This window comes from Copadichromis virginalis, unplaced genomic scaffold (genome assembly GCF_057382275.1).
Source record: "Copadichromis virginalis isolate Kocher_CV1m ecotype Utaka unplaced genomic scaffold, C_Virginalis_male_GT1.1 unmapped_scaffold_1, whole genome shotgun sequence".
In the NCBI taxonomy this organism is placed as follows: domain Eukaryota; kingdom Metazoa; phylum Chordata; class Actinopteri; order Cichliformes; family Cichlidae; genus Copadichromis; species Copadichromis virginalis.
In genome coordinates this window covers 684,405-707,904 of record NW_028188589.1, presented here as the reverse complement: position 1 = coordinate 707,904, position 23,500 = coordinate 684,405, and the positions used below count along the sequence as shown (strand labels likewise).

The window sequence follows — 23,500 nt, the reverse complement described above, 5'->3', positions numbered from 1 at the left end:
AACAGACAAAACTGACTAACTTTTGTCAATATCAAATAAACTGAGAACTAAAAGGAAATTCTCAATCTCTCCTTGTTGTATAGCTGAGCTTTTCAAACAGTTTTAACAGTTACTTTAGTCTGACAAAAGCCGAATGACGAATTAGCGCTTCCAGTCAGAGACTGAGGCTACGTCCACACGTACACGGGTATTTTTGAAAACGGAGATTTTCCGTTTTCGTTTTAAAAAATAATCCCGTCCACACATAAAGGCAGAAATGAAGGAAAACGCTGCTATGAACATGCCAAAGCAGCAGGTGGCGCTAGATTCCTAACCGTGCAGAAATGTTGGCCAATCAGAAGTCTAGAAGCCTCGGTGGGAAAAAGTAAACAAAGCTGGGGCATAGAAGCAGAACCGAGTTGTATGTGTGGACGGACAGTAACTGTGTGTATATGTAAGCATTTAAACACTGCAGAGAGTAGAATTAACAGTATTGTAGAAATTCATTTCACCGAAACAATAACGTGGCGCACAGTGTGACGCATGCACCAGTTTATTGTATTTCCAGACTTGCTTTCGGCACATTTACAGTGCACGCTACTCTGTTTTTGTCAGACTTGAAATAGCCGAAATACCTTCACACACTGTAAACCCCAACAGTCTACCTGACTTATAAAGTTTGTGGATATAACAATTAAAATTCCTCACAAAGTTGAAACAACTTAAAACTTTTCTGTTCGGTTAACGATTCAAACAGTTATAATTGTACATGGCTTAGAAGTTAAGAGTAAATACTGCTTTCTTAATTATGATTTTTGAGTAAATGTTTTTTTCCGAGCTCCGCATGTGGACGTCATGACGTCATGACGTCTTCTCTCTAACCTGAACGACGTTGACAGAAAATTCTGTTCAATATGGCTGCCCTTCTCGAGCGACTGGAGAACACATTTGGAGAAACTTGTAAGTAAAACTGAACCTTCGTTATGTTTATTTTTTCCGTAAAAAAGCAAGTATATTAATATGTTGCAGCCAATAACTTGTTTTCGAATGCGCTGTTGTGTTAAAAAGCACAGACCCAGGTGGTGAATAGTTGTTCGCGGTTGTTCGCGCTCTTTTTCAAACATAGATTATGTCGTCAGTTTTACAGTTTTAACCGATTAAAACACAGTTTTACGAAGAATCACACATAAAGAAAGGGTCTTAGTGATATTTTAACGACCCCTTGCCAACGCAAGAAAGTTGGCGTTTTTACAACAGCAGCCTCATTGTTCGGCAGGGTTTTTTTTTTTTTTCTTCTCATTAGCATCATTCAAAAGTGACTTAGCTAGCAGTGGCAACTTCTATCTAAAACAATTGAAATATAGCAAGGTGTTGTATATTTAGTGTGCTGATAAGGTTTTCAATATTTTTATTTTTTCTTCCAAGGCTGAAGGCCAAAGACAAAAAGACAGAAGAAAAAAAAATTCAGACTGCAATTAATTTCAGGTGGAGACAGTAAACACAGGTGAGTTGAAAGATCTATTGAAGAAACCATTCATTAAGTCCCTTAAGGTGAAGATTTCATATATTGATAATGATAAAATTAACACAAATTAAAAGTTTCACTGATAAACACACAATTTTTCCTTGCTTTGAACCCCATGTTCTATATAGATCACAGCTCTGATCTGGAGAACACTATTTTAAAATACTGTGTAGGGTTTTTGTCAAATGATTAAGAAACATACTCTCTATCACAAGAGACAGAAAGGTTGTATCTTAAAAGAAAAGTCTCCAAAATTTAGTAGAGTCTGATGTCATGCAGTTTCATAAACATGTATTCTCCCCAAAGAATGACACCTGAAAACTTTGCGTTAAATGAACTTTTCTTTTCCCTTTTTAGGAGGCGCCTGATATCAACGTGAAACGCACTGCAGTACTTCGTGCCCTTCCTGTATACCTGCGGGAGGAGGACCCAGAATTCTTTTAGACATGTAATGTAAGTGTATTTTTGCATTACTTAAATTCTGCCAGTAAGATAAAATGCTATGGATTTTTTTAAATACAATTTAATACCCTAGCAGCTACCAAATTGTACAAACAAAATACCCTCTCTGTAGAAAACCCACACACACACAGGTCAGGAGCAGGGCACAGGCGTATCACAGCACTATGGCTATGCTGCAGGTGGCCCAAAAACCAGGCTGAAGTCAAGATTTAGTTTCTTTTTGAGATAAAGTCATGAAATAAAAAATTACTTTTTTTTTTTAGAAAAATAATAAAAATACAAATTATGTAATGCAAGAAGCTAACACGTTAATGTACATTTTTCAAAAAAAGTAGAGTACCCTAACTCGTTACAAAGTAACCCACTACACTGCTGAATGTTTTGCTAGAATACAGGTCATGCTTGTCACATTCTCTCAAACCAACCTTACTTATTTAATTGGGGCGATCGTGGCTCAAGAGTTGGGAGTTCGCCTTGTAATCAGAAGGTTGCCGGTTCGAGCCCTGGCTCCGACAGTCTCGGTCGTTGTGTCCTTGGGCAAGACACTTCACCCGTTGCCTACTGGTGGAGGGCCCGCTGGTGCCAGTGTCCGGCAGCCTCGCCTCTGTCAGTGCGCCCCAGGGTGGCTGTGGCTACAATGTAGCTGCCATCACCAGTGTGTGAATGTCTGGATGACTGAATGTGTAAAGCGCTATACAAATACAGGCCATTTACCATTGATACTGTGTCTATTCCAGGCGGACGCATTGGATGAGTCGACCCTCATTGACACTCCAGTTGCCCTTCTCACAGTGGTTACCGACGGCGCTTCCCAGTCCAGTCCATTTTACTTCCTCAAGCATGGCTGTTTTGGTGAAAGGTGACTAGGTGATGCGTGATATTCCCAGATTTGCAAATGCATTTGCTTTATTGTTTGGCTTGATCTATGCTCTGCATTTAGACTACCCCAGGAAGCTGGTTCACACATTTGCCTTAGTCCAAAATATCTTCATGGGGCTTGATGACGGCAAACCCCTGAAACCCCTGCCTACATGCTCTTAAGGAATATAAGGCAATGTTTGTTAGGACACGCACTCTGTTACTGAGCACTTTGTTTGAAGCACTTTAAGCACTTTAAGTTTACTACAGGCTTTGGGTGGATTTAACTCCATCAGTTTACCTAATTTTCCTATACTTGACTGCCTTATCTGGTTATTTGGAAGCTGATCATCTTTGTACCCATTTTAAAAAATTGTTTTTCATTTCTATTTAAAAAAAAGTGATTTGACTTTTTGTTTTGCATTTTTGTGTATTTTGAGAAAGATGCAATTAGGACTGATGTCGTCCTTTGTGAGTTTATAAAAAGATAAATGTTCTACACAGAATTTATAATGCTCACTTTATGGTGCCGATGTCCATGTTAGTTGTTTTATAAAAACATTTGTGATGTTTTTAAATTTTCATGAAAAAATGTTAAATAAACAAAATGTAAAGTAACTGAATTTCTGTACTTTTTTTTTTTAGTAGTCTACACTCACAACATATCTTTTAATTAATAATCAGATAATTTGAGTTTAGGTTGTAATATAATTGCATTGTGTTGCATCAAAATAATAAACTACAAGAAACACAAAAATATTGAAATTAAAGTATACAGTCTTTGAGTAAAGCTCAATTAATAAAATATAAAATATAATTTAAAATTTTTAGGTTAACAATAAATACAAATTTTGAGTACCCCATACTTAGAAGATATGAGTTTTTGTACTTAAATCTTTTGAGGTAATCAGTTTCCACAAAAGTTTTAAGTTCAGTCAACTTATTCGGGTTTACAGTGCACTACGGAACTTCTATGGCTCTTCCGTTCGACAATTTCTCCGGCATTGGAACCATCATCTGTTTTCTCTTCGGTCACGCTCGGTTGATTTTTCTAGTCGGCACACTCATTTCCTCCATTACCCGCTGGCTGCTTCCCAAACAAACACACGTGCGGCTTGGCACTTGTGCTGTACGTAACAAGCCACACGACGTGACGCTGCGGCTGTGATTGGTTCGGCTCTGCGCTACTTAATTTGGATTGGCTGACCTTTTTTTTTTTTTTCTTTGAGGACAAGAGCGGCGAGGTCTATCGCGATAGCTTAATTTCTCTATCGAGTAAAAGTTATATCGCGATACATATCGTTATCGTTCTATCGCCCAGCTCTAGGTGAAATATCAAGTCTTTTCAAGTAAACCGGTTCAAGTCCCAAGTCATTGGTATAAAAGTCCAAGTCAAGTCACAAGTCTTAGAACATTTTTTCAAGTCAAGTCTAAAGTCATAAAATTAATGACTCGAGTCTGACTCGAGTCCAAGTCATGTGACTCGAGTCCACAACTCTGGTGTGTGTGTGTGTGTGTGTGTGTGTGTGTGTGTGTGTGGAGTCAGAGTGTGACCCATAAACGACTTCCCTAAACCTGCTGGTCTGGAAGTCCAGCAGTTCATCTAAACAAAAGGCACTTAGACTAAAACAGACATCCTACCACAGAACAATAAGAAGGTAGCACCTCTCCCATGATCCCAGGACGTGGGTGTGAATGCCAGAACACTCTGGAGTCACACAAAGTCTTTAAAGACTACTATCATTACACAATTGGTTCTACACCTCTGAGCATATATGGTTAGATATTCCCCAATAACAATGACAATGATAAAATATAAATCCAACAATGGTTTTCAGGGTTTTTATCCTTAACTTCGTTTCCCTGGGTCTTTTCCCGTGTTGTAGTCGTGTGTCTTATTTTGAAAGAAATGTTTATGCGTTACCATAGCGACCAGAGAGCATTAAGGGAGCAGACAGGTGCATCCAACAACATTTTATTTTCCCTTATTTGATTTATGGACCTAACTGTATGAACTGGACTTTGGCTTTAATGCTGCTCCTCTTCATCATTGCTGTGTTGCATTTCCATCATTCTGCTGCTGGATTCACTGCAGGCTTTAACAAACACTCCTTTGGGTCCAGGCCCAGCCACGTGTTTGTAAGCTGCTGTGCTCCTCACAAATAAAGCCTGAAGCAGCTCAGACTGTTAGAAGCAGCACTGAGCCCTGTTACAGTTATAGTGTTAGAGCAACGGCTGCAGCCTACAGCATTTAAACTAGCTGACAGTAAACACATCAGTCCAGATGTTACCACATTACTTTGTGATGCTGAGAGTTAAAGGAGACTGGCTGATTAAAATCCCATTCCTTACATCACCGTCCTCTGCTCTGACTGGTTTCATTTAATCACAATCAGAATACTTTTTTGATCCCCAGGGGAAATTATTTAGGTTACAGTGCTGCAGCACAAACAGGAACAAAGACACAGCACACTAAGTAAGAAATAGCACAATATACACAATATATACATGCATACATATGAGTCACTTATAAGTAACATGTGAGTGCTGGGGTCTATGACAGCAGGCAGGTCTGTATTTATGTCCAGGCTGACATGAACAGCTAGTAGTTCAGGGTTCAACACTCAGGAAAGTGTGTGACCTTCCACACTGACAGAAGATGCTAAACATGACTTTAAACTGTTGTTTGTTAAAGCCTCACAGATCTGAGAGCAGGGCTCAGTGGGTACATGAGCCTTTATACATGAAGGCTTTCTGTTTCCAGGAGAGGAAACATGTGATCCAGCTGTGTTTGGTCACATGGATCTGCTCTGCATGGATCACCTGACTAAAACATGTTGTTATTATTGTTCTTACAGTCTTAAATCGGTACATCAGGTGGGTCACATGACATCCGGGGGTGACAGCAACATCTTTCCTCTTTAGAAAGCTGCTCTCTGTCCCAGGAGCTGTTGTCACAGTAACAGCAGGAACAGGAAGTCACACGCTCTCTGCTCTGTGATTGGCTGCTTCTTATCTCAGCTTCCTGCAGAGGGTGGGGTCTGCTGATAACGCACACCAACAGAAGTGTGACTTTCACTTCCTGTTTATTGCTGTTGTTCTTAAAGCTCTCAGACGATGCTGCAGCGCCCCCTGCTGACACAAACTCCTCCCTCTGTCTCAGAGGTCACAGGTCAGCCTGCTGCAGAGGGTCTGCCTGTTCATGGACTTCCTGTTACAGAGACGGGTCTCAGCGTCAACACTGGTTTCTGATTGGACGGTGTGGAAAATGTTACGAGTTCAAAATATTGGGGATGGAGACAAGAGAAAAACCACAATAACAACACTGGTCCGGTCGGGTTGAGTCAAACGATGATTTTAATGATCACACACGTGGGAGATGGACACTGATGCAGACAGCCTCAGATCTCAAAATGGTGGAGTATTGCTCAAACTCTTATAGCCTCTGGTGCCTCCACCTTATCATAAAAGCCTAAACATCCACATGCTTTCTCTCACACAGCGCCTAAGCTACGACCTTGGCTCCCTGTTTATCTGCTCCTGCTGAGATGGGGCAGAAAACTCCAGCATGTTCTCTTCTAATCAGACAAATAAGGCGATGACTTTCTGCAAACAGTATTTCTTATAACTCAGCAGTATAATGCATCATAAAACAATATCATTCATTCACAACAAGTCAGCAGTTTAATGTAATGCAAATCAGTTTAACTAATGCAATAGTTATCAGCTTCTTCTAATTCAGGAGAATAATGCAAACTAAAACTACATAATAATTCACAATCTTTAATTAGGGGTATAACATGGCATAAAATAATATTATAATCTAACAAAACCCAGCTTCCTCCAGCCAAGTGATGTGTGGATTCATCACTCTCTGTGGATCAGTGTAAGTCTGTGTGTGGGTCAGCTGCAGGACTTGTTTGACCTTTGACCCTGGCAGACAGAGCTGGTTACTGCTGTGTGACTCCTGCCGTCGCTCCACTTTAAATTTTACTTAAAATAAGTCCTGACATGGCCCCGCCCCCTCTGACCTGCTGCTCCTGGATGTGCTGAGGACACAGCGGAGGCTCAGAGGGGGCGGGGCTTTTCCCGTGGCGGTAACCAAACTGCATTAGGTCGCTGCACTGCCAGTGTTTAACCACACCTCTTCTGACTGACCTTTGACCTCTGACATGTTGATTTGATCCTTATTTAATGACGTCTTTTATCTAGTGATTTAATTCTGTGTATTTATATATGATGGTGTTCCTGCGTTCAGCCTCAGCTGATATCCACAGACGCTCCTATTGGCTGGTTTTAAAAACACATTTTTCCATTAAAGAGACTCTTTTAAAAACACGTCTGCCTGAAATTCACATTTCATTTATTTTGGGGGATTTTAACAGAGAGATAGAACTTTATGAATCCCTCATGTTTATCCTCCAGGAAATCCAGTTTGTAGCAGCAGAACACCGACAAACTTTTACACAGCACAGAATTAGGATATCAAATAAAGGGGAATAAGAGAACATGAATATAAGCATAAATATGTACATATATACACAGACCTCACACAGAGACAGCAGCTACACTGTGTGTGGATGTGATCCACAGTCACAGCTGTGGGTTTCAGTCAGTGTGTCTCTAACTTCATGGTCACATTTCAAAGCTTATTGGAGCCAGAAGATGTTCAAGTAAAAGATTTATTGCTGTACTCGTCTACCAGGATAACAGGAGGTTCATAAAGCTGTGTAATACTTCAGCTTTACATCATGCAGTAGTAGTTTATTAAACCCCCCAAAATATGACTATCCAGAGTTGGGACCAGGAAGCAGAGTTGCAGTCTTACACGCCTCTCTGCAGCTTCTCTCCTCCTGCTACCCCCCCCAAAAACCCATCTCCATAGAGACTGTGTCAGCTTCCAAACAGACAAAAAACAAACTAAAAACCAGCAACAAACAACTTAAACATAAACAATCACAAAGAAAGAACAATACAGTATCCACATCTGAACCAAAGAGTAAAACAGTGAAATGTGGATTATTAAACATTAGGTCTCTCTCCTCCAAGTCTCTGTTAGTACATGTTAGTAAAAACATTTCTGCATTTTACCCATATTTTATTTTTAACTCAAAATCAAAGATTCCAGATTCTCCTACATGTTGGTTTTGAATCAGATAGGACGACAGATTTCAGGTGGCCCTGTGTCTTTCTCTATTACATTTGCCACTGTGTAACTCAAAGTTATTTAAGGACTAGTTTATTTCAATGGATGAGTTTACTGACTGACGCGCAGAAGAAATAGTTCTTTATGGAGCCGAGATGGTGTGAATGATGAGACCAAAGACTGCAATATCTTGTACCAAAAATATATTGAATAAATGGAGGAAAGGGGAAATGGAACAAAATAATTAACACAACACACAACATAAATGCCCACAATTAAATAATAAATCAATGCTGTGATCTTTCTGTGCAAAAGTCCTTTTTGGTCCTCTTCTTTTTAAAGTTCACTTTTAAGGTATTCCTCCTTAGAGTCCAGCTTCATACAAATGGGGAAATATGTCCGTAATCCAAAGACGGCTAAGTGGGGGAAAGAGGGGAAACAAAGAATGGTCCTACCGGCTCGCCACTTCAATATGAAGAAGATTAATTCAAAGGGAGGGAACAAAACCTGACCTGTAGGTCAGAAAAACGTCCATTAGCACATCAAGTTCGATTCAGTTTACCGGTAAACAAATATATTTTTCTGCAAGCCTATGTAACAATGCAAATCATCATCAACCAATGTACAACAGTTAAATTATTAATTATCTTGGCTACGTAGCTTAATCTATACAGTCCAGTAGCGTTCGCTACAAACAATACAAAAACAACAATAAAGGAAAACAGCTGTCTAACAGACAGCATAGCCGAATTCAAGGCAACACATAACAATAATCATTCAATCGCACTTTGTTTCAAAGTAAGCCCATTAAAATGCTTAAGTAAATAAAAGTGTTCAAAAACAGCGGTTTTTGAGCCGGAGTTCTGCTCGCGGTGGGAACGCCGCCGCACAAAGTCATTTTTTAATCGCGAAAACGATCGGCTGGTTACTGACAACCAAAAGGTTGTTTTTGGTAGATATTAAAGATCATGGGTGGGCGGGGCAAATGGAGCAGTTTTCTACAGTCGAGTAAAATTCCAGGAAAGAGCTGGGTGTGGCTTTCCTTTAAATCACATGATCAACAGCTTTAAGATGGAGGCAACTCGCTCAGTGTTTCCTGTTTCATTCTTAGACTGTGGCGATGGTAAGTAGCAGCTTTTCACTTGTTACCTGGCATCTTTTCAGCCACCAATGATAGTCATTGTATGTTATCAACATTTCACTAACTATGTTTTCTCTCATGTTTAAAATAGGCCGACCAAGAGCAAAATAGGTATGTCTGCAGACTCTGCTGTAGCCAAAGTTATCAGATCTCCTGTGTCTTTAAATCCCTAACTGCTCGATCATTATCATTTTAGAAGACAACAATTTCTCAAAGGAGGTTCAAAACTAATGCCTACAAGATTACCAAGAGGATGGTTCGGGGCTCTTACATGACTCCGGGAAGTCAACACTTGGTGGATGAGGTGTGTTACCTTTGACACTTTTAAGACAGTCCTGTTTATCACTACTAACAATAAGCAAATATGTTTTCACTCAACAGATCCTTCACAGCATGTTGTTTCTGGGCAAAATCAACAACATCCCCTTTTCTCCAGAAGAAATCTTCCCTAATCCTTTTGTTTTGGGTTCTTTAATGAGAAGATATCCCAGGCCTTTAAAGTTGTATTCGACTCAGCTTCCCAGGCGAAGTCCCTTCTCCTGTGTGCTCGACATGGTAAGATAACTCTTCTCACATTGTCAGTCAATCTGACAAACTTCCAGTTTTTAGGAAAGTATAATGCAAAGTGCTTTTTTACTGAGAAATCCAAAGAAAATCCATACTGTACCTTATACTTCAACATATGCTTCTAGCTATACTTCTCCACCAAACACAGAGACTGCAGGAGAGCTGGAGACTTGCTTCAGAATTTGTTAGTTCTAAATAATGTCTAACAGACTCATTATTGGAGATGCTTACAGTCTTCAAGGCGTATATGATGCTGTCACTGTGTAGCTGCTGGATCTGTTAAGTCAGCTCAAAGACTCTAAATTCAGCGTGTTTTGACAGCCCGGCATAGCAAAATAGAAAAAAAAAGGTCAATTAGCAAATTTAATTATAAATTAGTGAGAACAAAGATGGATTTTTGCTTATTGATTTAAAATTAAATATATTTTTGTGACTTGTTTCACCCCCTATCTTAAAATGTCTAAACCAAAAGCATCCAATGGTCCTGCATAGTTAAACAAGTCAAGCAGCGAAACAAACATGTTGATCAACTTTCTATGAAAAACAACTATATAATCAGGTGCAACACTTTGACCAGATCTGTAACTGTTTTCAGATCGTCCTGCAAAATAACTCAGAGAATGAAGAGCAAATAAAGCAGAGTCTGCAAGATCTCCTCACAGACTTGGACTTAGAAGAGAATAATAAAAAAACAGCTTTCGTCTCGTCCACCATCTGCATTTCTCAAAAATCCCAAACCAACAAATCAGAAAGGTACTGCGGAGTCTCCATGTCCACCAAAGGTCCTAACGCTGGCAAAATTATGATTGCTGCCTCCTGTCTTAGCAAATGGCATAAATATGTATCTGGTGCGGTGATGACCTATTATCCAAACACAGTCCAGAAAGATTACTTTGATGGAACAATTGAAGTACCTGGAAATATCAGGTGTGAGGCTTTTTGTCTCCGTGATGGTGCCAGAATGAAGCCTTGCAGATCATGTAAGAATTTGTTTGGCTTGAACACAGAAGACCTCAGAGAGTGGCCATATGGTAACTGTGCTGAAGCTGAGAGCCTGAGCAATTTGCTTGAAAATGAGAGAGAAGTTGAAACACATGTGGATGAATACTCAGCTGAAAAGGACAACAGGCAGAGAGCTGAGGATGAGGTTGGTAGGGTTCTTAGAACCGTGTTGCAAAGGATTCGGTTTAACTGGACAGGTGAATTTTACAACCCAGAACAAGAGTGAGATTTCATGAAATCATTTGCATTCATCATTCTGATAAATCAAAGATTCTCTGCTCTGACAGCATCTGTGTGGATTTTCTGTAATCACAGAGACGTGTATAAGCATGTTTACTTTCCATCTCCATGTAATTGTCACATTTAATAATTAAAACTGGCTTCTATGGGTTTTTGTTTGTTTGCTTACATATCTAGTGTTTAATGCAATGTGAAGCATTATCAGACAGCATTTATTGGGAAGAATCCCATATTTATACTGGTCTGTACCCAGGGTACACAGAAAATAAAAACACATGTTTTCTTATGATCCCAACTATAATTTACTGAAGCAAAAGCACTACATGTGTAGTTATAATATTTATAGCAGTTACTGTTGAGCTTTAAATTTATCATCTTAAATGTTTATATGCTGATTATATTGCTTTATATAAGAAAGGCCTAACTCTGAGTACACTCTGTGCCAAAAAGTGCTGACAGGAAACTGCATGCTTTTGCAGAAACGTGCTTTTGCAGCTAGAAAGTGAAGCTGATATATATCAGTTTTAATTAGTTTTTACCAACTGCTTGCTAGGGCAATCCCACGAGTTTGGTGTTTTTGTATTGAACATGATTCCAAGTGCTTTCTATAACACATAGCAGAGGTGCCACAACAAAGACTGAGAAGAGGACAGGAAGAGACAGTGAAAGAGATGCACTCCTTCGCCATTCATGTTAAAGCGTTGCATAGCTTTAATTTTAGAGAGTGTTGCATAACTTTAGTCATTTTTCTACCACAGGTGAAGCCAAGAATTGTGAAGCTCTCTTTTGGCCAAATACCAGAATCTGTAAGAAGAAGAAAAAACAAACAATCAAATAGGTCATTATTAAGAGGACAACAATCTCTTGATGATTATCCACAGTGTCTTTGATAACTCTGAGATACAAACTGTCAAGGATATACACATCCCAGCAAACAATAGCTGTGTTTGACTAAAGCGATTAATAACAAGGACAGAGCTACAATCACTACAGTCAAACATAAAGGGCTTAATCCTGAATCCAAGTCTGAGCTGTGATGCCGTTGGTGCTGAAAGCTGCTCAGATCCTGAAGCTGCACGTTTTGTCTCTCTCTAACCAAACCAGCAGCAAAAGAAGACACATTTCGCTTGACATAAACATTGTCATGAATTCCCTCTTACTTTTGCTGGTTTGCTTCCACCACCATTAAAACACACACAGAAAAACAACACAGCACAGCTCTCTGCCTCTCTCAGTGTACTTTAAGAACACCGTTTCCCATCTCAAATCTCTGTTTTTGGCATTATTCGCTTGCTTGTTATGAAGCAGTCTACCGTTGCTTACAGTGCAGTTGGCCGCCGGTTTTTTTTAATGACTTCCGACAAGACAGCCTCATTTCTGCTGTTCAATACCAAATTTTATTTATTTTTTTCAAATTAAGTGAAACTGCAAAATGCTCTGCTGTGTCTCTATTAAAACCTCTTATTAAAACCTCTGAATCACTTCAGCAGCATCAGCCAATGTACATTTGTTGAGTCGTGGTTCTCGTCTGCTTTTGTTCTACTGCAGAATAATATTTTTAAGGTTATCTACTGTAAAAAGCTAGGCCAGGAAAATCTGCTTCATGGTTTTGTGTTTTATCCTCAGTTACTTTGACACAAAAGCATCTGCTGTGATGCTCACACCTCTGATGAAGTTTCACAAGTGTCAGTACTGATAAATGATCAGAATTATAATGTTTCTGACTCTCTGAGTAAGAATTAAATGGAATCTAATTGGGACCTTGTGAATTGGAATTGAACAGGTTCTAGAAATCAGTGATGATACTCAGCTCCAATACCCACCTATGATATTAGGCTTACGAACGCTGACTGGGTTTCATTTACCAGCTTTTTATGTTCTTCCTGCAGTTTCCTCCCCACATCACTCATCTTAACTTTTTTCCAGTCCTCCTCAGTGTAAACAGAACACACAACAATACAAAGAAAAGCTCAGGTGATTGATCTCTAACACTAGGCATCCCCAGTCTTATTCTTAGCAGTCTAACTTCTCACCATATCTTTGAAGGCCTCTCCATTGTAGTAGCGCTTGGATGCTGGATACGCTATCGTTTTGTCACATAGTTCCAGGAAACTGGAAGCCACCAGATGCAGCTCCTCTCCGTCATAGCCGTACAGCTTTTTGTCCTCACGCGTCATCAGCACAAGCTCGTCACATGGACATGAGGTGCCCTTTACCACACCAATAACCTGCATTTTTACAATCTCGGGAAGGTAGAATTTTCCCCAGGCGTTAACTTCATCATCATCCCCGTTGTATTTGGTGTTCTCAAGCTCTTCTATCCACAGGTCAGCACCACTTGGCTTCTTCAGGTGAACGCAGATGCTTTTGTTCTTGGAAACAAAATCTTTCACCCATTTCAGGTACTTTTCACCTGGAAAGAAGCAGACAAGGAAATATGGATGAATGTAGAAGTGTTGGAAAAGACAAATAGCAAGGTTATCCTACAGCAGTTTGTGAAAATGTTGTATCTTGAAATAAGCAGGCAAAATGAGGATCTCACTTATCTCATATGTTCTGACTACCGACTTTCTTCAGTTAAAGGACAAAAAAAGGGCACACTGGAGGCTGACAGAGTGTGCAATGGTGGGAATCATTTTGCAGAACTCACTAAAGTTTGTTTCTCCTGGAACAAGCTTTTTACACTTCGGCAAATGAAAATACTGTGTTAAACTAAAAAAGAGCACCAGACCAAGGTCTACAGTACTAACAGAAAAGCATGCCGTTACCTGTTGCCTGTCGACACAGCTGCTGATCTTCCTCACCAAAAAAATGAGGATCCCTGAAAGGAATAGAAAGGTTATGTTAAAATGAATGACTGTCACGGTGATCATGGGAAGCTCCAAAATATCACAATAGCTACGAAATCACAAAATGCAGTGTGATGTCTGTAAGCACCAAACATGACATCTCTGCAAATTCATCTTGAAATATGTAGGTACCTCACACGTACAGCTGCAGCCATCTCAGCCATTTATCACTGTGGCTGCCAAGTGGCTGCCACTTCACAAGCGCATGGCACAACATAGAAGAGCCACCTCCACAGGACAAGACTCAGCAGTCCATCTGCATCTTAAGGATAAAGGACACTCTTTGAGGATGCTAATGTTCACATTTTGGACAGAGAGGACAGATGGTTTGAAAGAGGAGTGAAAGAAGCATCTATGTCCACTGTGAGCGACCATCTTTGAACAGAGGCGGGGTTTACGACACCAACTCTCTGCCATCTATAATCCAGTTTTGAGATCCTTCCCAGACGCCTTAATGCCCACTCACATCCTGGGCCATCTGACCTCAGGAATTCGCATGATAAGGTGGGGCCAGGTTTCACAATGAACACACCCGAAACTGGCTGATTGGGACCCACACCCAGTTTCACACCTTGGCTCAGGTGATTAGAGGATCATCAGGGGGTCCTTTTGTCCCTCTGTGGGGGGTCACTCCCACTAGGCTTATATCTGGGACTCTCCACCATTTGACCTTAGAACTGAAGAAGCTTCTCGGATGAGAGGTGAAACGTCTTCAAGTAACTTAAAGAAGTCCAGACGCTTTTCTTTGCAAGCTCCTTTGACTACGATGACCTGGATGACTGAGAACCTTCACAGACATAAGGTGAATGTGACAAACAAAGCGCCTTCTTGTTCTCTGTGATAATGTAAAGTTATTAATGAAAAAACAAACGAGTAAAAAACGGACTGGAAACATGTCTTCAATCAAAACTCGACAAAAACAAAGAAACAGCCTCACTTCTCTGCGACGCTCCCTAAAAATGACGTTACGTGTTACGTACCAGAGATTTCTATACAGCCCTTTATCAAGCCGAGAGAAAGTGACGCAAAACCCTCCAACTAATAACGACTAGCAGAGAGGCTCAGCTGAGTGTAGTTACCTGGTTTGCAGACGCATACAGACGTTTCCTGTCCTCTCGGACGCAGCTGTGATAGAACATGTGGTGCATTACCGCCACCAACTGGCTTGGACTGAGGACCGGAAATCGCTCATGCCAAATCAAAAAAAAAAAAACATAAAGAAAGATTAAGTGAAGAGATAAATGAATACATTAAATCAAGAAGAAAAAAACCCACCACCGGACATATACATCCTCATATCCTTCTGTACAAATGAGTTTGTTTTAGAAACTGAAAAAAGCCACAAAACCTTCACATCTAGAAATCCTTTGCAGTAAAACTTGTTTTTTGGCAGGTTCCACAGGTTTTGAATCAGCTTTCTTCTTTATTCCTGATAATTTTGACAATGAAAAAGAACATGTTCTATAGGGCTTTGGAGTTGACGTCACGCCGCAATGCATTGTGGGAGCGCGGCACCATTTTCGAGGTCTACGAATCAAAACAAACACACTGTGTTGGAACGACGATTACAAGATGCTTAAAAGCAGCTCAAAAGAGAACGGACTGTATAGAGACCGATTGCGTCCAGAGGCGAAGCGGCGGTACTTGCAGAAAATAGCGTGCAGTGGAAATGTGGACCCGTATGAAATACGGCCGTGGAGTAGAAACCCTGAAGACGTAGCCTGATATATTTTCGTACCTTATCTGTGGAGTCAGCGCGTACAAGTCGTCATTCAAACAAAGGTAAGTCAGCTCGAGTACTGCGTGTGAAATGCGTTTGATTTCCCTGCAAACATTCACATTAGTGCAGCATAAATTCATTCATGAGGGGAAATTACAGTGAGAACATGTGGAGGCTGTTAGAGGGAGAAGATAGTGAGTTCAGTGCAGGGCTGTGCAGAGAGGTTTAAAGGGGCGGGTGCTCAAAGTTAAAAAGGGGCACATTGAACCAGGCTGAATAACAACAACACACATTCATCAAGAATCTAATATGGGAAGGGCAGGGCTGTGTTGGTCTGAGACTGTAGACATTAAAAAGTCCACAGGAGAGATGGTAGCTGATTAAACAAGTGTCATGAGATAATAACAAAATGCAAAGATTGGTGACAGCGCTTGGAACCATAAGGCAACAAAAAACTATGTATGTAAAAAAAAAAAAAAAAAAAAAAAAAAATATATATATATATATATATATATATATATATATATATATATATATATACACACACAGTGGGGCAAAAAAGTATTTAGTCAGCCACCGATTGTGCAAGTTCCCCCACTTAAAATGATGACAGAGGTCAGTAATTTGCACCAGAGGTACACTTCAACTGTGAGAGACAGAATGTGAAAAAAAAAATCCTTGAATTCACATGGTAGGATTTGTAAAGAATTTATCCGTAAATCAGGGTGGAAAATAAGTATTTGGTCACCTCAAACATGGAAAATCTCTGGCTCTCACAGACCTGTAACGTCTTCTGTAAGAAGCTTTTCTGTCCCCCACTCGTTACCTGTATGAATGGCACCTGTTTGAACTCATCATCTGTATAAAAGACACCTGTCCACAGCCTCAAACAGTCAGACTCCAAACTCCGCCATGGCCAAGACCAAAGAGCTCTCGAAGGACACCAGGAAAAGTATTGTAGACCTGCACCAGACTGGGAAGAGTGAATCTACAATAGGCAAGCAGCTTGGTGTGAAGAAATCAACTGTGGGAGCAATCATCAGAAAATGGAAGACATACAAGACCACTGATAATCTCCCACGATCTGGGGCTCCACGCAAGATCTCATCCCGTGGGGTCAAAATGATCATGAGAACGGTGAGCAAAGATCCCAGAACCACACGGGGGGACCTGGTGAATGACCTGCAGAGAGCTGGGACCAAAGTAACAAAGGTCACCATCAGTAACACACTACAACGGCAGGGAATCAAATCCCGCAGTGCCAGACGTGTTCCGCTGCTGAAGCCAGTGCATGTCCAGGCCCGTCTGAAGTTTGCCAGAGAGCACATGGATGATACAGCAGAGGATTGGGAGAATGTCATGTGGTCAGATGAAACCAAAGTAGAACTTTTTGGTATAAACTCAACTCGTCGTGTTTGGAGGAAGAAGAATACTGAGTTGCATCCCAAGAACACCATACCTACTGTGAAGCATGGGGGTGGAAACATCATGCTATGGGGCTGTTTTTCTGCCAAGGGGACAGGACGACTGATCCGTGTTAAGGACAGAATGAATGGGGCCATGTATCGTGAGATTTTGAGCCAAAACCTCCTTCCATCAGTGAGAACTTTGAAGATGAAACGAGGCTGGGTCTTCCAACATGACAATGATCCAAAACACACCGCCCGGGCAACAAAGGAGTGGCTCCGTAAGAAGCATTTGAAAGTCCTGGAGTGGCCTAGCCAGTCTCCAGACCTCAACCCCATAGAAAATCTGTGGCGGGAGTTGAAAGTCCGTGTTGCTCGGCAACAGCCCCAAAACATCACTGCTCTCGAGAAGATCTGCATGGAGGAATGGGCCAAAATACCAGCTACTGTGTGTGCAAACCTGGTAAAGACCTATAGTAAACGTTTGACCTCTGTTATTGCCAACAAAGGTTATGTTACAAAGTATTGAGTTGTATTTTTGTTATTGACCAAATACTTATTTTCCACCCTGATTTACGAATAAATTCTTTACAAATCCTACCATGTGGATTCATGGATTTTTCTTTCACATTCTGTCTCTCACAGTTGAAGTGTACCTCTGGTGCAAATTACTGACCTCTGTGCAAGTTCCCCCACCTAAAATGATGACAATCGGTGGCTGACTAAATACTTTTTTGCCCCACTGTATATATCAGCAATCAATCAGAAAATCATTGGTTCATATTACAATTAAATATGAACAGGCTCCTTAGATGTAAGCAGTTCAGATCTGATGTCATTTACATTCTTCACACAGCACATTCGTCCAGGCTGACAGGTAAACATAGAACTAATCTCAGGTAACATGACTCATAGTAGAGATCCAGTAAGAAAGATTGCAGGCTCTAATATTATTACCACACAATCCAAGGACACACCAACAGCTCAGATTTGTAGAACTATTTAAACAAATGTCTTCTGAATATTCAATTCAGGTTCACAGTGGGGGGGTTTCGTGGAATTTTTTAAATAAAGTCTGCAACACAGAAAGAGCTGTGATCAAGCTATTTATTACTGCGCCAACACACATCAAACATCACAGTTCAGTCATGTCAGCGCTGCCACAGAGGTCGTGCTCCTCCTCCTTTACGCCTTCCAAGGAAGAGGGAGGAAGTTACAAACTGATCCTACCACACTTCACGTGTCTCGCTATGAAGCCTAACGCATCAATGGTTGTGCTGTTTTGTGCCCTTGGCCTTATCAGCACCTGTAAAGGGAGTTGTTTTCTCAAACTGCTGAAGTAAGTTCATCTAGTTTTAGCAACTTTCACTGAACAGTAACAGTGTCACAACTAAGCATATGCATAAGCACTTAAACACTTTAAATGAGAATAACAGAACATTTCTATTACAGAGGCTGGAACCTGTCCCAGTAGTAGGTAGAGCACACCTGGACAGGTCACCAGTCTGTCAGAGGACTAACACAGAGACAGACATCAGAGTAACAAATCTATTTAAAATTAATGTAAGTTTGCTGCAGCTGTATGTATGAACATGTGTTTCTGTGCTCACAGTCCACCTCTCAGGAACCTGCAGTTCACTTTAAGTCTACTTTAAACAGACCTCACAAAAGGCTGATGTGGCTGGATCAGTAGTCTGATTTGAGTACGATACCTTTGGCCAGGGATTCATCTGGTGCATCGCTTCACTGCAGTCTTACGTATTTTCCCCACACCTGAATAAAAAAATACTGATATATACAAATAACAGCTTCAGCTGATGCAGCCTGACTCAATCCTAGATGTTCAGCACACAGAGACACAGAGGTGCCGTTTAAAGTTTAGTGTTAACCTGAGTCACTGATCATTTGCAGTATTACAGAGTCTGGCAGTCTTTGCATGATGTCCACGTCACTGTAAGTTTCTAGCTGACTTCACTGCAATTTCAATTTCAATTTCTGCTGTTCACAAACGCTGTCCATCTAATCTGACTGAGCTGGAGCTGTTTTGCAAAGAAGAATGGGCAAAGATTTCAGTCTGTAGATGTGCAAAGCTGGCAGAGACAGACCCTAAAAGACTGGCAGCTGGAACTGCAGCAAAAGCTGGTTCTACAAAGTGTTGACTCAGGGGGCTGAATAATTACGCACACCCCACTTTGCAGTTATTTATTTGTAAAAAATGTTTGGAATCATGTATGATTTTCGTTCCACTTCTCACGTGTGCACCACTTTGTGTTGGTCTTTCACCTGGAAGTCCAATAACATTGATTCATGTTTGTGGCTGTAATGTGACTGTGACGGAGTGACCCGTCTCAAGGCAGAGTCCGCTGAGTATGTCACCGCCACCATTAGATCGCCACCATTAGATCGCCACCATTAGTTCGATTTGGCACCCGGGGCGGCGTATCTTTCTGACGACCGAGTAGAGGAATAAAAGGGGTGAGGAGCAAGTTGTGAGCCGCATCGGGGGTGGCTAGATTTTGGTTCCCACTTACTTGTTAAGGGCGTTGGTCGGGGAGACGTGCGGGGGGATCGCCAATCGTGCAGGGTGACGCAAGCCGATGGTATGGGGGTGTGGGGTTTAAATAATGAGTTCACGTGTGTCTGGACCGTCATGAGAATGGCCTCATTACGTGGGCTGTTAATGTGTATATGAAGTCGGGTAGACTTCCGGGAAATAGTTGAGAGCCTGTATCAATGTATATGTTTTGGGAGTGTATAATGAAAAAGAAATTCTGGGGGAGGGAGACGGGGATTAAAGTTAGAATAAAGAATTGGTGGTGACGCCAAGGGGGAGGGGTTACGGGATATAAGAGACGGCGAGCCGGATAGGAGGGGGAGTGTGTTGTAACATACAGGCTGTGTAGCGCGGATCTCAGTTTTATGTCTTTGCAACCATCTTTTTATGCACTGGGGAGGCCGTTTCAAATAAAGTATCCACACTAATACCTTACCGACTACGCCTGTGTTTGTCCGGGAGAGGTCTGGAAGGGGACCCCGTGACATATGGTGTCAGAAGTGGGATGGCTAGTCGGAAGAGGAAAACGCGCCTCCCAGCGAAGCGCACAGGGCTGCGGTCCCAGCAGCATGAGCTTCCGGGGGAGAAGACAGCAGAGGAGCTGGCGTGGGACACAGTGCCGGCGTCGTCTTCTTCAGCAGAGGAGGAGGAGGAGATTTCCGGCAGGATTGGTCCGGAGTTGCCTACAACCTCGACCGCAGCACGTGATGGAGAACTGATTGCGATGATGAGGGACTTCCTGGCGGGACAGCAAAGGAGAGAGACGGTGTTATTGGCAGAACTCAGGGGGCTGAGGACCGTTCCCTCTCCTAATGCGCTGTTGCCGGCGGATTCAGCTAGTCAGCAGAGCTCAGGGCAAGTGTTAGCGGGAGCTAGCACTACGGCCGCTACGGCTACACCGAGCACGGTAACAGCGAGTAGCCCCAGGATGGTGCTGCCTACCCCGGCCCGGCAGCGAGAATCCCGGCCGTCGTTACTGGAGGAACCGGCTCGCCAGTCCCTGGCAACGACAAGCAGCCTCGACCAGACGGGCGGAGAGTGGAGGCGATCGGAGGGGCCAAAGATTCCACCGTACCAGATGGGGGAAGATATTGAGAACTATTTGTTGCGCTTTGAGCGAGTGGCCAGAACCTGGAGATGGCCGGAGAATGAATGGGCCTGTCGGCTAGTTCCGTTGCTAGCGGGGAAGGCGTTGGAGGCCTATACCGCAATGGATGAAGAAAGAGCCCACTGTTATGAGGATTTAAAAGCTGCCTTGTTAGTTAAATTTGACATTTCCCCGGAGACGTATCGGCAGCGGTTTCGCTCTAACATTATTCCACCTGGGGAGAGCCCCACCGAGACGTACTACCGGCTGAAAGGACTGTACCGGCGCTGGCTTCGACCAGAGCAGCATACGAAGGACGAGATGGGGGAAGCGATTATTTTGGAGCAGCTAATTCGAGTTCTTCCAGGGGAGGTGAGGACCTGGGTGAGGGAGCATGAGCCCGCGGACGGACTGGCCGCAGCCAAGTTGGTGACGCAGTATTTCAATGCGCGGAGAGGAGCGGCCCCGGTCCGCTCAGCTGGGACGCCACAGCGATCGTCCCCGCAATCCGCGGGTCTGCCGAAGCGGGAGAGTAACCCCGAGCCATCCGGGGCCCCCAAGGTATCCACTCTACGAGGAGCGGGTAAGGACTTTCTTTGTTATTACTGCCAGCAGCCAGGCCATAAAGCCTCGGTGTGCCCCATCCGGAAGGCCAAAGTCACTGGGGCCTGCTATGCACCTCGGCTGGAGGCGGAACCAACAAAGGTCCAGCCAGCTGAGGGGCAACGCTATAAAACTGTAAGGGTAAATGGGCAGCAGGTTACTGCTTTGCTGGACACTGGTAGTTTTATGTCATTAATTAAGCAAAGCTTGGTACCAGTGAACTGTGTGGACTATAGTCGACAAGAAGAAGTGTTATGTGTGCATGGTGACAAACATCCCTACCCAAAGGTGGAAATAACAGTGACTATTAATGACCAGCCATATTTATTGTCTGTTGGGGTGGTACAGAATTTGCCGGTAGAGGTTATTCTGGGGATGGATGTGCCTGTGCTTATGGATTTGTTGCAAGAAAAAGAAGAGCGGGACACAGAGACAAAAGGGAGGGAAACGGGGAATGTTCAAATGAAGGTGTTAGGCCCAGTGGTCACTAGGGCCCAGGCGAAGGCGGGATGCCAACCCCTGCCAGACTTGGACAGTAGTCTGTGCGAGGGTGGCACGAAAGGGCCGAGAAAATCTCGTCGCCAACGCCGCTTTGAGAAGCAGCTATGGTCCCAGGGACCGGGCAATAAGAACATGAAATGGGATGTACCTGAAAATATTTCTGTGTTGCAAAGGGAGGATGAGACGTTGGAAGTGTTGTTTGCTAATGTGCCTGAAGGGGGAACAGGGAAATGGGGAGGAAAAGAGAAGTTTGTGGTTGAGAAAAGTGTGTTGTAACATACAGGCTGTGTAGCGCGGATCTCAGTTTTATGTCTTTGCAACCATCTTTTTATGCACTGGGGAGGCCGTTTCAAATAAAGTATCCACACTAATACCTTACCGACTACGCCTGTGTTTGTCCGGGAGAGGTCTGGAAGGGGACCCCGTGACATATGGTGTCAGAAGTGGGATCATGAAGGATCATAATAGCCGACTTACACGCTGGTACCTCTCACTGCAACCTTTCAGGTTCACCATCCGGCACAGACCAGGTACACTCAATGTGGTGGCGGATTACCTCTCTAGGTTGCCGCACATCGCCAACCTCCGGGGGGAAGGGGATGATGTGACGGAGTGACCCGTCTCAAGGCAGAGTCCGCTGAGTATGTCACCGCCACCATTAGATCGCCACCATTAGATCGCCACCATTAGTTCGATTTGGCACCCGGGGCGGCGTATCTTTCTGACGACCGAGTAGAGGAATAAAAGGGGTGAGGAGCAAGTTGTGAGCCGCATCGGGGGTGGCTAGATTTTGGTTCCCACTTACTTGTTAAGGGCGTCGGTCGGGGAGACGTGCGGGGGGATCGCCAATCGTGCAGGGTGACGCAAGCCGATGGTATGGGGGTGTGGGGTTTAAATAATGAGTTCACGTGTGTCTGGACCGTCATGAGAATGGCCTCATTACGTGGGCTGTTAATGTGTATATGAAGTCGGGTAGACTTCCGGGAAATAGTTGAGAGCCTGTATCAATGTATATGTTTTGGGAGTGTATAATGAAAAAGAAATTCTGGGGGAGGGAGACGGGGATTAAAGTTAGAATAAAGAATTGGTGGTGACGCCAAGGGGGAGGGGTTACGGGATATAAGAGACGGCGAGCCGGATAGGGGGACCCCGTGACAGTGACAAAATGTGGGAAAGTTCAAGGGGGCCGAATACTTTTGAAAGCCACTGTATATGTAGACACAGGACTACAAGTAGAAGATCAGACATGAAAGTGGAGATAACACAGAAGACCTGCAGCAAAGGTCAGAGGTCAGACTGGGCCCTGGATTCAACAATGAGCCAATGATCATCAAGCAGTGACTAAAGCAGAGCCCTGACGTTCTGACATTCATCACACAGTCAGAACAAATGTCTGCTGATGACTTCATCTCATGAAACGACTGATAGATGTCAGTTCATTGATCAGCTGAGCTGCTGATCTTCATCGTCACAGAAACATTCAGCTTGTTTCAATCAGTAAATAACTCCCACTACTCCCAGTTTGAACTGTTCCCACTCAAAATGCTGTGAGAACAATGATCATTGTAGAACTTCACAAACATCACGTGTTGTTTTCCACATGTAAGATCAGCAAACACACAGAAACTTCCTGTTGCCACACACGGCCTCTAAAATCTCTTCCACGCTTTCTGTCTGAAGTCCACTCTCTGTGTCGGATCCACAGGAAACAACAAGATCTTATTAACATGGTTTTCAATGTGTCTCCTTCCAAAAAGTCCAACCAATGAACAAATGTGTGTATTTGTGGAGGCCGAACAAAAGCATGACACATTTCTCTGTTTCTATAAACTGGAGTCAAACACAAACATGAAGAGTTTC

General features: G+C 42.7%; 1 protein-coding gene and 3 long non-coding RNA genes across 5 annotated transcripts; 2 read left to right on the top strand and 2 right to left on the bottom strand.

The window, feature by feature from the left end:
- Window positions 1-622: 622 nt before the first annotated feature.
- LOC146679451 (uncharacterized) lies at window positions 623-3,457 on the top strand. Its single transcript, XR_014918622.1, has 4 exons — window positions 623-939; window positions 1,405-1,483; window positions 1,862-1,957; window positions 2,704-3,457. It is a non-coding gene; the product is annotated as an uncharacterized LOC146679451 (long non-coding RNA).
- Window positions 3,458-8,158: 4,701 nt separating this feature from the next.
- LOC146679450 (uncharacterized) lies at window positions 8,159-10,683 on the bottom strand. Its single transcript, XR_014918599.1, has 2 exons — window positions 10,593-10,683; window positions 8,159-8,482 (listed from the first exon to the last, which is right to left on the bottom strand). It is a non-coding gene; the product is annotated as an uncharacterized LOC146679450 (long non-coding RNA).
- On the top strand, window positions 8,476-11,071 carry LOC146679449 (uncharacterized). 2 transcript variants are annotated; one of them, XM_085450308.1, is made up of 4 exons: window positions 8,476-9,222; window positions 9,308-9,415; window positions 9,493-9,666; window positions 10,274-11,071. In XM_085450308.1, the coding sequence occupies exons 2-4, from the start codon at window positions 9,365-9,367 to the stop codon at window positions 10,904-10,906; spliced, it is 858 nt and encodes a 285-aa protein (XP_085306434.1). In that variant the 5' UTR covers window positions 8,476-9,222; window positions 9,308-9,364; the 3' UTR covers window positions 10,907-11,071. The 2 variants fall into 2 exon arrangements, with proteins under 2 accessions (XP_085306434.1, XP_085306433.1); XM_085450307.1 differs by having other exon boundaries at window positions 8,476-9,415.
- A 542-nt stretch (window positions 11,072-11,613) lies between these two features.
- On the bottom strand, window positions 11,614-12,846 carry LOC146679448 (uncharacterized). The gene is made up of 2 exons (XR_014918576.1): window positions 12,744-12,846; window positions 11,614-11,724 (listed from the first exon to the last, which is right to left on the bottom strand). It is a non-coding gene; the product is annotated as an uncharacterized LOC146679448 (long non-coding RNA).
- Window positions 12,847-23,500: the final 10,654 nt, after the last annotated feature.

What these genes read in the sequence shown, in the direction of transcription:
- LOC146679449 (XM_085450308.1), top strand. Translation starts at nt 9,365, where the DNA reads ATGGTTCGGGGCTCTTACATGACTCCGGGAAGTCAACACTTGGTGGAT. An exon ending in GTCAACACTTGGTGGATGAG is followed by an intron (nt 9,416 to 9,492) that starts GTGTGTTACCTT and finishes TTCACTCAACAG; the next exon opens with ATCCTTCACAGCATGTTGTT. An exon ending in TCTCCTGTGTGCTCGACATG is followed by an intron (nt 9,667 to 10,273) that starts GTAAGATAACTC and finishes AACTGTTTTCAG; the next exon opens with ATCGTCCTGCAAAATAACTC.